Here is a 17,044-nt window from a genome sequence, read left to right as displayed (position 1 = left end):
AGCAAATCTAAAAAAAAATGAGTTGGTCTTTCTTTCCCCGCACCTATGTTGGTTACAACAGATGCCAGGAAGAAGGGAAGTACAGCTAATTTGGGGTCTCTGAATACCCATGGATTATGGCTCCTTGTGGAACATGGTTGCTTCTCCATTTGAAAAACTCGAGCAGTTCTCAGAGCCTTCCTTTGATATTTCTCTCTTTTACAAGCACAAGTGGTCTTGGGCAGAACCCATGTCTCAGTAACAAAGGCGTCTACCAACAAGCAGTTGGGATCAGATTCCTGTGCTATAGCCTAACCAGCAGTACAGAGCAACAAAAGTGCAGAGTATGCTCATGTATTAGCTTTGTCAACATCCTACATTTGGGGGTGAACAGCATAAATGCTGGCAATTTTAGAAGGCTGTTTCCTCAATCTCAAAACTTTCATTTGCACTGTCCGATTTTGTGGAGGTATGCAGAACGTTTGGGACCCCAGCTATAGAACTTTTTGCCAGTGCCAGAAATACAATCCTACCCTGTTTCCCTCCTGGATTCTGGAGATGGGGACATGGGGAGCTGATTCTCTAACTTCCCCTGGCCTCCACTTGTATTTAGACCTCTTTCCATTCTCCTTTATTCACCAGTCTGTTGGTGTATTTTCTGAGGCAGAGAGCAGATCTAATCCTGATGGCCCATCTTTGGCTTTGCACAGGATGGATTAATCTGCTAAGGAAAATGACTTTATTTCCAGTGGATCTTTCCTCCTCTCTCCTAAACGACATATCAACATCTTCATCTATTGACCTGGAGATTGAGAAGGGGTTCCAGTTGTTGTAGATATCCTCTGCTGTGGCAGCTTCTGCTCCTGAATCTCATACACCATCTACTTGTCATTATTACAACCACCACTGGTTTTCTTTTCCCTCCTGGTGTTGGGACATTCTCTCTTAACTTGTAGATGTGCACCTAAATCAGCTTTGCAGTTGCTGCAGGATATATTCAACGTAGGTTAAGCAGTTTCTGCCCTTCTTGTCCAGTGGGCAGCTGTCAGAGCTATTAAGGTTTGGGGTGGTCCTTTGAAAGAGAAGGGCCTGTGTTTTAACGCTTCTGAGGGGTTTTGCACTTCATCATCCTCCCCTTAGCTCTCCGGTTATAGCATGGGACCTGCCTTTGGGGCTAAGAGCTTTGCAGCTTTCAACTTCGGAATATCTAGCTGAGGTCTCCCACAACTGTTTTTATTCTAGAAGTACTTTTTCTAGTGGCCATCACTTACAGTCGCCAGATTGAAGAATTGCACTCTATTTCCATCCTAACTTGTTTTCTGCATGTCTTCCCTGAAAGGTGGTCTTTGGAGCTAGTTCCTGGGTTTGGACACCAGTCAGTTTCGTCTTTTCAGTTAAGTAAGGAAATTACTATTCCTTCTATTTATCCCTCTATTTTAGCTAAGGAAGAAGCTTGGTGTCTCCTGTATGTTTTCCCAAACGGTTCGGATATTCCTAAAATTATCCTCTGACATGCAGGAAGTGGCATAATTCCTTTTCTTCATCTTTAAATCGACGGATCAAGAAAATGGTTTCCTTTGCTTCTTTCTTCCAGTTGTTCTCTTCGCCAGGAAAACTTCAAAGACAGTCTACCCTTGTAATGGCTGGTTCCTAAGCTGAGGCTGCAAGAGCTTCCACCAAGACATCTTTTTTGGCTAAAGCTTTGGCGGCTCTATCCATATTAATTTTCTTCAAAGGTAGAATGAAGGAATCAATGATCATTAGACTTGGGGATCAAAGTAATTGTGACTGTCTCTTCTTTGTTAAGTGATTGCCTGTAGTGCTATATTCTTTATTAAATACGTGTGTGCCATTACTCTGGGGCATGCGTCTTTTGTTATAGAACGAATGGAGTCACAAGTTGCAAGCTTTGGTATTTCCTCATAAAAGTACAATCTGGACCAGGTAGGATTGAGGAGGTAATGTGATGATTACTTATGGTACTTTTAATTACTATGGTTATCCTCCCCCCGTACTTTCTTCCTATCTGCCCTGCTTAGTGACTTCGATTCCAGATACTTTGGCATGACAGAATGCTTTTGGGGGGAGGGCTCCTCCTATTTGGGACTCATGGGAAAGGGACGAGGCTGACAGGAAGGATGCACATGGCAAGGAAGAAAGGAACGTTTTTTATTTCAGCCAGATCATGTGGTGCCTGGAGGAAGGCGGGCACCTCATAAAAGTAAGTGCTGGGACAAAGAAGGGTGTTTTCGGCACTTTCTGCACCTGGAGGTAATTTATTTTGAACCATAGTCATTTAAAAAGCAATGGATAGGGCGCCATGTAGGCCTGCAGAAGAATGGGGGGCTATGTCTAAGCCGTAGTTGGGGGATTCTGGGGAACTGACGGAGGAGAAACCAACATGCCCTACATCAGAGCCCCTGAATAAGCTAAAAGGGACGCCCACCGAAACCTGTCAGCTGTTCATAGTTCATTTGCTCTACCTCATTGACACCCCAGATGGGACATGGCTCAGGGGACTCATTTGATGGCAGAGATTCCTTTATCAGTCAATTCACCCAGCATGTAAAAACTGAAGCCACTACCTCCACCTGCAAAGGACCGTTGTGGCCTTAGCGCAGCCTTCTTCACGGGAATCACCGTTAAGGGATTGACCGAGGAACTCCGTTTCCCAGTGGCAACTCAAAACTTGCTGCAGGCTATTAAAAAAAAAAAAAAAAAGCCATTGGAGTCAGATTTCCAACAACAAGATAAGCGACCTGACCAACAGGCTCTTCAAAACCTACCAGCTGTGGCATGCAGTCACTGCAGAGATATATCACACAAGAACCCCCTGAAAGAATGACTTGTGACCGGGAGTCTCCTGATCTTCTGTCTGTTAAGTAACCTGTCTTTCTATGCCCTACAGCCTCTACTAAGCATGCAAACGCATTATACACACCCAGAGTCCGCTTTAAGGCAGTGCGACTGGTGAGGGGTGGGGTGCGGGGCATCCTGTGTTTAGCAATAGCTTAAAATAAAAAAAAAACACACTTCAGCAGAGTTCCTTGTGCGTCCAGTTTTCAGGTAGCCATAAAAATGTCAAGCTAACTCTTGTGATTAATGTTTCTGCTAGAGAGAGCAGAGTTTTGTGTAGGGGCAGTTTTGACTCGCCATAAACTAGCGCAGATGGTTAATATGCGTTAAGAACGCGCCCTGTGCAGATCACAAATCTGTATTTTATGTGGATAGCTGAGTGGATTACTGCTTTAGTCACAGAGATCCTTTTGTTACTGCAGTTCATAAGATACAACCCTAAAATAGAACAGTGACTGTTACGAACGGTCATAAAAGAGCTGCATGCAAACTACATAAAATAGGTTATGACCTGTTTTTTTTCTGCAGTCTTTCAATATCTATTCCTATTGTTGCTGAAAAGTGTTTGGCTAGATAACCATTCTTAGTAAGTCAGACTTTACTAGTGCTTTAAAATAAATTAAATGTATCTGAGAGAAGGGCTATGGAGAGATGAGGGGCACATTTGCCTTGTGGTCGTGAGGGAATCAGAGAAGGTGGTCATGTTAGGGGCGCCAAAAATGATTGTCGTACAGAACGCAAACAGCTATAAAGCCGGCCCTGCATACACCTGCAATGCCATGCCTGCATTTTCACTCTCTCCGCTTGTAAAGTAATCTAGCGTTTCTATAGCGCTTCGTACCCCTATGCTGGGCAGCAAAGCTCTTTCTGAGACTACAGCAAAGAATTCTGAAGTACATTTTCCTTAAACAGTAAAAGCCTGGGATTAGGATAGCCAAGAAGGGCAGCAGACTACCCTGCCTTCCACTGCAGGCTAAAAACAGTGTGTAAGCACAAAGGCGGAGCTGACACTTCACATTTTGATTATAACCCTCTGGGAGTGCTACAGAGGCATCTAGCAAGGCCGCCATCCCTCCTCTACCAAGGATGACGTAACTGGGGGCAGAATGGATATAAAAGGACCCAGCTCGAGGGCTCTAGCCTATTTTTGTGGGGAAACAACCTTTACAACGCAGTCATTACATCACAATATCCTTTACATCGCATGCCATTACAACGCATGTCACTGCCATTACAATGCATACCATTACAACGCATAGTTTTTACCCCTACACATTCCAACACTTACCCCACTGTTGCACTCACTGGAGTGGGAATAGTATTTTTAACCCCTATACTATCCAACACTTACCCTACTGTTACCCCCCCAAAATTATGCGACGTAATGGCATGCTTTGTAATGGCATGTGTTGTAAAAACATGCGTTGTAATGGATGTTGTGATGTAAAAACTGTATTGTAAAGGCATGCGTTGTAAATGTTTGCGTTGTAAAGTCATGCATTCATTTTTGCGGTCAGCCTTAAACGAACCTTGTAGTCAATAAATGGCGTCTATCTCTTGTAGGCACTGGGGGTCACATCTTACCCCAGGAAATCAGTAAGCCTTGCTACCGGCCCTAGACTGATATTTATCACTCAATGCGTCATGCACGTTGCAGTCTTTGTTTGCTTTTACTGAACTAACATATCTAATAGCGGGCCTCTGCAGCAGAGGTAAGTGATTTAGCTCTCCGTGTACACCAAGAGCACCATCCTAAGCCCCTTTGCATCAGGCTGTACTTGCAGCCTGCCCTTCCCGTCTCGAAACCTGGAATACCCCTTCACCCTACTTTGCAGACTGCCGTTCTTCTTGCGCTTGGTTGTCTGCCCCTTTGCGACCTCTTCTATCACGTTTTCACCCTGCTCACATCCCTTCCACCCTGCTCTCTGACACGTGTGTCACGCACTCTGACCCTTGCACTATGCTCTCTGACATTCCACCCTTCTCTCTGACTCTTGAAACCTGCTCTACGACCGTTCCACCTTGCGCCTTGAACAGAGCTCTCATATTCCAGGTCCATGCGGAGTGGCACAGTGCGTTTGCCCAGAGCGATTGCCGGTGGTTTATTTGCAAGCACTCCTCCCATCACCTTATCTGTGCTTCATGTAGCACCATAGGTGGCCAGGAGTATGATGCCCAGACATCAGTCCCTTGCTCACTGTGCCACAATATCCTGGGCAGTTAGTTTCAGTTTATTTACGCCTCACTGATGAGCCCTGTCTGTGGGTGCTTCTGTACGCGTCTAGGGGGGCCTGGTTGCTTGTGTACGGGTCTAGGGAGGCCTCCCTTGGTAGTGCAGGTCAAACTGTTCCCAAGAGGAGCAGGGTCAGTATTGATTTCCCTAAGGCAGGTATCTGTCAGGAGTGGCACAGTGGGCAAGAAAATATGGGCTGGAATGCTTCCCAGACCAATTGTCAGAGGTTAGACTATTTGCGAACATTCCTCCCATTACCTTATGTATGCTTCATGCATAAGTAGCTCACACAGCCCAGGTTTCTTTTTTCCATTCTGGGACTTGTAGTTCCGATTCAGAATATATCAAGGGATTAAGAGGACTACAATTCGTAGACTGTAAAGACAAACACCTCGACTGGCGAAGCAACCCATGCATCATAAGGAAAACATGAGAGCTCTGGTCACATCACGCACTCTGAGCTCTCACTGCTTACTGAGGGTATTCCGGCCTGCATTGGGTTGCTCAGCCTACGTTTCAAAGACCTTGGATGAAACTGCAACCGTGGGGTGGGATGCATCATACAAGAGCAGAAATACCTAGTGCTAGAAAGGCCGCATGAGGTGATACTCTCATTGGGCATCCCCAGGCGGGTGTCTCTTAGCAGTTATCCCACCACGGAAGCTGCTGCGGGGCGCAGTTCAATAAAACTTGTGTCTACCTTGGAAAGAAACTGCCCATCAAACGTTGATCCATTTCACGGAGGTCTCTATGGCCTTTGGCTGCCTCACACCTGCACCGGTTATCTGAGGCACACAGGAAAAGGCAACACTTTTGTCAATGAAACCTGGATGAATAAGATGTATATACAATGCGGGAGATGGGCAAGTAACGGTACACCAGGGGTGGTTGAGACAATGACACAAGTCAACAGGAGAGGATGGAGCACTGAGGGAGTTGGAAGGTGTAGGTGAAAAGCATCAGAAGACATCACTGAAAGTATAAGATATTTCAGCATGGCATAGAAGTGGGCGAGCCAGAGAATTTATGGGATGAGCCAAGACAGAGCTGAGACCGATGTCCGGCATGGTTCTAACAGCCAAAGAACAAGCCAAGCACAATCATTATCAAGCTGATAAAGGTTACGTTATTAGGGAAGGGGAGCAGGAGAGGTGCACAAGTGGAAGACGGTTGGAGACCGGCCCATTGTTGATATGGCCATGGAGTGACAGGCTAACCCTGACAGGACAGGATTGCAGGCAGTCCCAGTCAGTCCCCTGCCATACTACTGACTGCCCCAGCCCTACCTGCTTTCACACTGGCCTGGTGCTATCTGACCCCTCTTCCACGGTATGTCTTTTCCCCCCTGCTTTTTCTCTGCTCCCCAAGCCAAATTTCCCCTCCCTTCTCGCTCATGTGTCCCTCACCAGGTTGTCACCATTATCCCTCTCTGTCCTGGCTCATCCTCACAACTGTTTGTCTTCCTCTGCCCTGACTCCTTTGCAGCCCTTGCTCAGTTTCCTCCTCCCCAGTCTCTCTTCCCTGCCTCTCTGGCTCATACCTTGTGCTGGAGAAGTGAATCATTTCCTCACAGTCTGACTCTTTTTGGTTTTAGTTCAAAGGTCTAAGAGGACCTCGGGCTGAAGAAGAACAAGTCACTTGGCTCGAGTCAGGCTTGGGCCCTCAGTGGCTCACCCACCTCTAGCATGGCAGTGTGCACTAGTGTAAGTCAAATCACTATGCCATTCTTCAGCGCAATGCTTGACAAAGGCAGGACTACTTAGCAGAAGGAATTTAGATTTTTGGCTGATGGACATAAAGAAGAGGCGTAGGATACAACGTTTTGGGGATTGCCCATACCTGAGTCCCCTGTTCATCATGCACAACTGGAATACTTATTTGGCATCTAGAGGCTGCACCACCAGATTCCAAAATGTAAACATGTTATTGTGCAGGTACCACCGAAAAAAATAGATCCTCTTCTGCCTTCAAATCCACCACTCGTCTTCTGTCTCTACAGATTTATGGTGATGTGCTTTAACCACATGGAACACTCAGGTACTCTTTTTCCTCCATAGTCCTACCCAAACTTTGATCATATCCACCAAACCATCTAGTTATGATCAAAGTTTGGGTAGGACTATGGAGGAAAAAGAGTACCTGAGTGTTTCATGTGGTTAAAGCACATGGCCATAAATCTGTAGAGACAGAAGACGAGCAGTGAGGCAAACAACAGCTTTGATAGGAGAGAAACAAACAACCTCCACATAACAGGTAGGAGATCTCCTGGAATTTAGTTGGGGTTTAGTTTTCTACTCTAGGGTCAAGGGACCCAATTACTGAATCCTAGCTCCCTACTTAACCAAAGCATGTAATCTTCAACAAATCATGTACTCTCCCCTTCAGCCTCAGTTCACGTTTTTTTACACATTTATAATCACTTCAGAATCCTGTTCCTGTGAAATCCTAAACAAAAAAATGCACAATCGAGAGGAAAAACAGAAAAAGGAAAAAGAAAGGTAGACCGATAATAGGGTTCACCATCTACGTCCTCCTTTACTTGCCTGTTAAGTACAAGGAACAGCTTGTGCTGGCCAGGCCCATGCGCGATGCTTGCATGAGAGAGGAAAGGGAGTGGGCATTCAGCGTGTCATTGTGGTGGTTCCAAATTAAAAGAAAAAGGCATTGAAATGATCTCCTTGTCTCAAATGAACAGGCAGCGCTTCAGCTGACATCATTCTTTTTTTAGGCCTCGGCTAACGTGCAGCGCATGTGCTGCTCGCTTTGCGAGGCATGCAGTGTACACTATAGTGGGGAAGCTTCGTGGAAGCTCCGCCCACATTCCGCCCACATTTCTTATTGGCTTATTTCTTCAATGCAGCCTTTGGATAGGTTTTATGCTTGTTAGTCCCGCCTTATGACGACCATGTCGTCATTTGTATCCTGCCACGGCTACTGGCCCCTTTACTTCAGGCACTATTTAGGTCCCTTCCCTCCCCCGCATGTCCGTCCTTCTCGGACCCTCACACCCGCTCTCCCGTTCATGCACTTTCTTCGCGTGCGCATCATGTGAACTGACGTGGAAGGCAGTTGTAATTATCCATGTGTGCCACTTACTGCCGTTTGGTGGGCACGTGAACGAGCTCCCCTGGCTCCAGCACTCTCCTTATCCGGTGCGAGCCAGGCCGTTTGACAGCGGAAGCATGAAAGCCTCAGTGGCAGTCTCATATGTGTACACAAGAACACATGTACGAGAGCAGCACCGCCACAGTAGTATCTTGAATATCAGTTTCCTCTTCTCCTACCAGTGCGCCGTGTGTCCTGGTTCAGTTTGAATAGGGCCGCCTCTCCGGAGATGCTCTGTGGAGGCGGCTGCCAGAGGCTGTCTTGCCCGGTGTGAGTGCGCCGCGGCAGTGGCAGGAGTTAGCACCGGCGTACGTACCATACTCCCCGCGTTTCTGGCTGGAGAGAGCTGAGTGTCCGTGCGCCCGTGGCTGCATCAAAGTGCCAAAACCTCTTTTGTGTCGTGCACTGCGTGACTTTCCTTCAACATTTATCTTCCTAGATAAGTCACTTCTCGAGCCCAGGCCTCCACCCCGCTACTTACGGGGTAGCCATGACGGAAGAGGAGCAGCAGGCACCTAGAAAAGTCGGGTTCTCACCGCCACGGCCGGCCACACCAACGGGCTGACAAAGGGCAGCGGCGGTTCCCTGACAGCAGCGAAAGCTGCAGTCTCAGGGGGATCCAGTAAACTAATCTTCAAGAATTTTAATGGTCGATCCAAGCTGTGCGGGTGTGTTTGTGTCTGAGTCAGTATGTCTGTGTGTGTTTTTGTATGTGTATGCCTCTGAGTGTGTGTGTGTGTGCCAATGCGCGTGTGTTTCTGTGTCCATATATGCGTGTGGCTGGGTCTGTGTGTGTGCCTGTTTGTGTCTCTGTGTCAGCATGTTTGTGTGTGTGCTTATAGGACTGCATACCTGCATATTCTAACTGCTTACATACCACAGGCAGAAATATCTGCCCGACACGTGCTTTAAAAAGTTTTAACGACGTGTGATTTTTAAAGGCTCGGTCACTTCTTTGGGTTTTCGGGTCTCCGTTTCGCTCCAGTCGGTTCCTTGTCTGGTGTTAAAACAAGTTATACGTTATCTTTCTCTCACCCTCACTCTCTGTCCCCTTTCTCTCACGCATGTTTCACAGTGTGTGTATATGGGTGTATATAGCGTGTGTGCCTATATATGGTTATAACACATGTACATTTTGAAAATGGTCATGCACACACACATTTAAGTTCCATTACCATATATTTACGATGCATATTTTACAAAAATACACTCCGCCCATTGTTGCAGTACTGTATGTCTTTTATACATTCATATACACGCGAGTGCCCATATGTACAATGTGTATGTGTGTGTGTGTGTAACATATGTGGTTATATACCAATAAAAACAAATTTGTGTACGTGTGTAGATGGATGGATGGATAGATAGAGTATGGCATGTCTGGATAAACTAATCTGCGTGTGTGCCAATACGTATATGTGGATATATGAATATTGTATACATGCACACTAATGCACTAAATGCGTGTTGATGCATGTGCTCGTGCCAAACAATTGAACTACTGCAAAAAGAAAGGTAGTTCGATGTTAAGGATATATGTCAACTACAATATGTTTGGCGCACGCTACTTTGTGGAGACATTCAAACCTATAGCTCCTGTGAGACACGTACTGGTTAGCTTTCTGTCTTTATTCTTTTTATTTTTGCAGGGACACTGCGGAACGGAAATAACCCCTTGGGTAGCCAGATGTGGTTTGAAATCTGACATTCACCTTCGGGCCCCTCACGGAGCGTTTGAAGTATGTCGTGGCTAGCATTGCTTTTGGATCTCTGGTGCGAACTAGCCACATGTGTGTAACACAGTAGACATCTTCCGGCGGGCCCAGGGAGGGAGGCCGCGGTATTTACATGAGTTTATGATGCCAAGTCTGGTGACAATACTCTTCCGGTATTAGCCAATAAAGCAACGCACTATATGGCCGGCTGCGGCCTTGTGATTGCAGGCTGAGGGGAGCCCACCTCTGGACATCAAAGCAGGCCACACTTAATACCACGTTCCTAAAACCAAAGCTATGTCCTTGCAAGAGGCAAACTCTAAACTGGAAAGAGTCTCTAAAAACAGGGGTTGATTTTCACTGCCACCGGATAAATAATTCTGTGTATGATTATTTGCGTATTTAGTTTGCACAGCAAGAATGCGAACACGAAGCTAGCTTCTGTGTTTCCCGCCGCCAGGAACATAACCATTGCAGAAGAGGAGGGTGGGCTCTTAAAATAACCTCTCCACTGAGGTTTACCGACTGCCCTGTTTCCCACGAAGGGACACCTCGGCTAGAAGGTGGAAAGGGGCAGGCAGCATGCCCCCTGCACAGAGCACATGTGCAGAACAGATCTGTGCAGGCAGTCGGCTGTGGCTGCATGGCGTGCCGTCCGCTGCCAGGTGAACGCCAAGGGTAAGCAGGCCTCTGAGGGCCCGGCAGGAACACTTGACAAAGCCAATAGCCTGGCTTGGTGGCGCCAACACATGCTTTCACAAATGCTGATTTTTACAAGTGGTACGAAAGGGGGCTTGACTGATCACGTCACTTTATCACCGTGCATGCTAACAATAAATGTTGGCATGTATACAGTGCTTTAAGTGCCGGGTCTTGCCGGTGATGAAGTTTTAACAAGCATTTGCAATGCAATATGTCTCCCATTTACGTGAGTTTAAGCTATTGGCATTGTAATTGACAATGCCTTTTATTTATGTTTTAAAAAACAAAAATAATACCTGGTGTGTCACGCAGTTTGGTGCTTACTTTCCCTCCATGTTAAAGAACAATAGATGTTTCAGCACCCAGACTAATGTGCTGCATAGCTAAATACATATAAGGTCCCAAAGACGAGGCCGATTTGCATTGCAAATGCTTGTTATCTGAAGCCAGGACCTGGTACTTGAATGGGAATTTCCGTAAATTCATCTATTCTGTTTTTTAACGTAGCAATTATTCAACTTGTTGCTTCAGTAGTCAATAATGGGTAGTTTATGTAGCTCTAAAATATTTCTAATCATGTTCTTTTTGTATGTTGATTCAACAAGCACTGGCATCCCTAACAGGCGTGGCTTGCATTTCGAGTTCTTAATAAAATATATTTAAAAAGAGTGCTGCAGTAAAAATATTTATTTTCTGCATACAGTGCTTCTTTGAGATAAAGAATTTAATTTGTTATGATTTGGTATACTTTTGAGAAATGAAATAGTCCCACGTGGATCGCAAAGGGACTACTTTGTAAGAGATGAAATGATACACCTAACAACCAATAGCATAAGGTGAAGAGTAGTCAACTCTTATGGGCAGAGGATTGCTAATAACGAGTCGATGGTGTCAAGCCAGACCTTAAAACGGGAAAATACTGTCTTTTCTGATTTTTCAAATTTTGTTACTGAGTCTTAGTAAAATATAGGCCAGGAGACAAATCTAGAGGGTTTATGGCGTTATTTCCTAATGTTTAGAGCGTGCGTTTACATGGCACAAAGCGACACAGAGCAATGCACTGATTTACTTACTATTAAAAAGTACCGTAGGCGCAGTGCAAATTAAGCAGCAATCCTGCAATCCTTAGTAAATGTAGACCTAGGTTTTGGGGAGGAGGTGAATGTGTATGTGGAGCATGCCAGGAGGGTGTGTGGGGTATGAAGGTTGTGCCCAAGAATGAGAGATGTGCCTGGGGTGAAAGAGGTACACCCTAGAATATTTTGTATGAAGTTTAGGTAGCTCACTGTAGGCTGGTCTGCCTGGGGTGAAAGTGTTACACTCTTCAGCGGTGAATCTTGGCGGTGCATGTGACATAAGTGATGGATTACAGTGTTGTGGAGGGATTTGTACTGTGATGCCAGATCATTAAATTGAATAATATGTGCTATAAATTGGAGACACTAGTGTGTTAGTTGCCGACTATACAGTGTATATGTGTGTAAAACCTATGTGAACTTATTCATACAGTGATGCGGCAGTGGTGTGTTGGTATGTGCAGTGATGCTGCAGTAGTGTGTATGTGTGTGCTTTTACTTAGAGGTGGGCGAACCAATGAAAGCCCGAGCCAGACTCGAGCCTGAAGCCTGGCTCTGGCTCAGCTCGAGGTCCTGTTGAAACCTCGAGCTCATAATGAGCCGACCTTTCAAGGCATCTGTCTGCCACCCTCCCTGTAGCTAAGTTCATGAGCAAAGAAGTCAAAACAAAGCATTAACATTTAAAGTTAAAAGAAGAGACCAATAGATACCCATTTTGTGCTGATTTGTACAAAATGAAACCAGAAAACCTGGATTTATCGTGGCTTCCCCGCATTATCAAATGTGTGATCTTAATCAATTATTTTATTTCACCGATCCTTCTTTTTCCTCACTATTGCTTATGAAAGCCCCTTCAGTTACTTGAGTTGAGAATACCAGTTGTACAAAAACCTATTATGTTTGATTTAACAGATGATAATGTTGCTCTATCTATAAGAATCTGGCCACATGCAGGGTTAACGTGACAACTGGCTTGCCTCGTATTTCACTATTGGCACTGTTACCAGGGCGGTGGTGGGTATAGAATGGTTCTAAGTTCATGTTTAAAAAATTTCACTTTTAATAAGTACTTCTCAGTGAAGTGCTATAATGGGATGTATTAATGTCAAACCTTCCAAATGTTAAGAAAACCCCTTTTTGGCTTTTGAAGAGACTTTATCATATTTGATGTTTGTTGTATGCTTTAGGAACATTTTCAGGGCTTGGCTCGTGCACAGGCTCTAAGAGCCTGCCAGAAGCTTGGCTAAGCCGTGGCTTAGCTCACCCTGTTCATTTGTTGGCTCGCCCACCTCTAGAATTACTATATTACTATACTAGGGTAAACGTGCCGAAAATAGTACATCCAGCAGTTATAATCCCTGTTCTCTGCTGTCTCTCTCTGTTTCTGAACCCCAGATGTGGCAGACATGGAGTCTAGCTTTCAGCAGCTGTGCAGCTCGGACCTGTCGCCGGTGGCAGATTGCATGGAGCATGCCCTGACTGCCAAGCATCCTTGGACGCGGTACTCAGCCGGCTGGGATGCCAAATACTTCCTAATCCCCCTCTCCTACATGCCCACGGTGCTGTCCGACTACGTGATGACGCGGACATTACCAAAACCTGCCACAAGCATTTAGAACGGCACTGAACACCTGGAATTCAACCAGATGAAAACAAGGAGTATCGGAGGTCAAGACGCTCTAGAGATGTCACCCTGGGGCAAGCTTCCAACATAAACATGGTGAAAAAATATGCGTCTGCTGACTTTCAGAATCTGTCATAATTCTCTAAAATTGGAAACTTCTGTGCAATAAAATAAGATCAGCTTGTGGTCTGTCGTGAAATCTTTTCCCTATTGAGTCCCTGGTGATGGAGGTTTGAGAGACTGCCCCTACCATGAGCAGTGTTGTAATGAATGATGTAATTACAGATGTTGAAGCGATGCTAGCAAAGATGTCACACAACATGTCATGAGTGATGTAATATGTGAGGCCATAAGCAGCTCATGGTGAGAGTGTGAATAATAGTTACTTTAGGGCACAAGATACAGTTACTTGAGATAACTATAACTGGTGAATTTCAGTGGTTTTAACCTGACTATAACATCCCCTGACTGGGGGTGAATGTTTTGGTTTGTTCTGCATTCCGTTCATCAATTGTGTGTCTTTTGCTATAACGTCCCTTTAACCATTGTTTGTCAGTGAATTTCCATGGTTTACTTTAAATACCTAACTATAACAGTCACGTTTACCCTTTGTTTTTGTCAGTGAATTTATATGTTTTTTTTAACATAAAGTAAAATGTCCAGTGCCGTACACAGCATGGGTTTGGGTGCCGAGTCTGGCCTGAGGCCAGGCCCTGAACCCAGCCCCCTGTGGGCGCTCAACCCCACACTGTGCATGGCCAAAGGCCGTGCAGGCAGTGGGGTTGGGTGGAGGTCTGGCCAAAGGCCAGGCCTTGCACCCAACACCTCCTCACCCCTGCCTCTGTGCCATGTCATGAAACACAATAAAAGAAGCCATCCTAAATAAGGCAGACCTACTGGCTTTGTAAAAAGCTTAAATACCAAAATAATAGAGGCAAAGTATATGGACTTTATCAAGGGGTCAGCACATTGACATATAATAAGCAGGCCTATTGGCTTTCTCAAAAAAAGTCACTAATAATTATAATAAAATGTATATTTCATCAATTCAAACATTGCAATGTTTAATATAAGTGGAATGATAACATGTTTTCAATAAAGTCCTTTAAAAACCATTAAGATGTGCATGAAATTTGTAAGCATTTTTTCTCGCCACAAAGTGCAGCCATAAAAACAAACTACTAGAGGTTCCTATGCTCCAGCTGAAGAGCATACAGCTCTAGTTTGAGTACTTTATAAAAAAAATATGGTAAGCTCTTCAGGGATCATGAATTCAATGACCCAGGAGACTTACAGTGTAATTTTTAAATATTGTTGAGGGGGCTGCTGCACTCACTGCAACCCCCCACAACCTTAAAAATTAAATGGTAATACCCCTGCCCCTTCTAAATGCACCACCAGGATCCGAAAAAATTTAAATAAAAAGCCCTCCTTCTCTGGGGCAGTAAATAATAAATGAGTGCCTCCTGCCACTCATTTATTTTTCACCTTATTGTTTTTTCATAACATTTTTGGGTGCTCTGGTGCCCACCCGAGGCACCCACACTTATGCTTTTGCACTTGGGGACTGCTGGGAAAACCCCTGCCACCCCTCACAGCGACCCCCGCTGGTACTCATAACTTGCATCCTCTTCGCTCTAACTTTAAGACCCATTTAAATTGTTTTAGTCATCACCGCACTCTTAGTATAGATATTAGAATCCCTACTGCAACTGATTGTGAACTATAGCACATTTCTGGTGACAGACATTGAACTATCCAGGCCTGACGGTCGTGGTTGGAGACAGAACAGCATCTATCCGAGAAGTTCTTACTGACATTGGTGAGGGACAATTCTACAAACTTGAAGATCTGTTTAGACAAGAAAGCCAATGACAATGAGATTAAGACTGCCTTAATAAAACTTACCAACAGTATAAAGGATGCACTCACTGTTCAAGCAGGTGGCAAAAGCCGGTGCCCTTGAGCTTAGTTTAACAATAACTGTGTCTAATGCCTTAATGGATTTAAAGAAGACTCTCAATAGGACTATGGGAATTTCTGAAGAAGTTAGAGCATGCAGGCAGAAAGTTAAGAGGTAGATAAAGGTAAGGAGAAGTGCAGTAAAGAAAGAGGCATGGGCAGCACTTCCTTGAAGCAAGTATCCACAAGGAGAAAATAGCTTTCTGGCAAGTTATTAACAAACCCTTATTCAATTGCAATATCTTAAGAAGAGTTGGTGGCCTATTTTGGTAACGTATAGTCTGACTGAGGTCAATAATCAGGGTGAGGGATGCAGAGGATCCTCTAAGACATCTGTTAAATCTCAACAAACGAATGGCCCTCGTATTCCCCCTAGACGAAGTCACAGCAGCAATTCTGAGCGATTGTTCCAGAAAGGCCCCTGGTATCAATGGAATTCCCATCGATCTTTTTAAATAAAACATCGATCTTTGGAGCCCTTTGTTAATCTTAGTGTTAAGATCTATCTGTAGGACGGCTACACTGTGTCTTATCAGCCCAATTTTTAAGGAGGCTTGTCACAGTGACCCAAAGTGTTATCGTCCGATCTCACTTTGGATTCTATTTTTAAAATGGAAGAATCTTGTTAACATGGTTACAGTACTGGGCAGAGAAACAAAGTTTTTGCAAAGGTATTGGAACTGTGAGCAGTGTCACAGACTTGGCCTGACCATAGAAAAATATATTGTGGCGAAAAAGGACCTATGTATGTGGCCTTTATGGATTTGTCAAGTGCTTTTGAATTTATCAATCACAGTAAACTCTGGTGCTTGATGTTAGAGATGGGAGTAGACAAATCTATTGTTGTACCCTTATGGAAATTTATATGGAAACAGGACTAAGGTCAGATATGGAATTAACAGGGAATTTTCCAATTTGTTTGGCATATTCAGGGGAGTTTGGCAGGGGTGTATGCTTGCACTGTTCCTTGTCTCCCTCTCCATTAACAAAAAGGAAAGGGTGTTAGTTGAGGGGTGCAGGGACATGCCAGAAAGGTCATTATCCAGGGCCGGGCCTTCTGTATGCCGACGATGCGGTGCTAATGCCTCATACCACGATTGGGCAACAGGCTTTACTGATTGCATTCACAGATATTTTACTGGGCCAACCTTGACCTTAAAATCAATTTGGAGAAGTCTTTTATAATGAAATGTGGATACAACACCAATAAATTTGCTTAAATTCAGATTATGGACGCCCATTTACAACAAGTAAATACTTGTTCTTATTTGGGGTATATTGGACGTGTGTGGATTCTGCAAATACTTTCTCAGGCTAGAAAGCATCAGTTTGACAAATCTGTTAAAGGACTTTTCTGATTTGTAGCCAAGTAAGGGAAGAAACCGCTGAAGGAAATGAGCCTTATTTAACAGGGGAAATTTACAGTGATAGTGACTTCTGGGGGAAGGAGTATGGGGTGGGGGTATGTTGATTCTATAAGCTTACCTTTATCAGAAATGTTTTTTAGGAAACTGCTTGCAGTACCAAAGAGCTTTCCCAGTTATTTGCGTAAAAAGGCACTGGGTTTGTCCTTCCTGGAGAGCTGTATAAGGATCTGTCCTCTACTATTATGGCAGAAGAAGAGGTCAGCTTTAAAAGATTGATAGTTAGTGACTGTTTAAAGCTATCCTTTACTCTATATATTCTATTGTTAAATTATATTAAGTACTGATGCGACAAGCTGGCCAGACCAGACTTTTTGTATGCTCCGAAGTCATCATTGCAAATTAGCAAAAAGGAGCTTAAGACTTTA

At 44.6% G+C, this 17,044-nt stretch overlaps 1 protein-coding gene across 1 annotated transcript in view; it reads left to right on the top strand.

Annotated features, from left to right (window-relative positions):
* The window catches only part of LOC146856390 (retinol dehydrogenase 16-like), a 78,517-nt gene extending 64,112 nt beyond the window's left edge, over positions 1-14,405 (top strand). The window contains exon 5 of the mRNA XM_085654516.1: positions 13,062-14,405. Coding sequence (XP_085510642.1) covers positions 13,062-13,282 — 221 coding nt within the window. The 3' untranslated portion in view covers positions 13,283-14,405. The remainder of the gene's footprint in view (positions 1-13,061) is intronic.
* The last annotated feature ends 2,639 nt before the right edge of the window (positions 14,406-17,044 follow it).

Source organism: Triturus cristatus, chromosome 4_1 (genome assembly GCF_964204655.1).
Source record: "Triturus cristatus chromosome 4_1, aTriCri1.1, whole genome shotgun sequence".
In the NCBI taxonomy this organism is placed as follows: Eukaryota; Metazoa; Chordata; class Amphibia; order Caudata; family Salamandridae; genus Triturus; species Triturus cristatus.
This window is presented reverse-complemented; position numbering and strand designations above follow the sequence as displayed.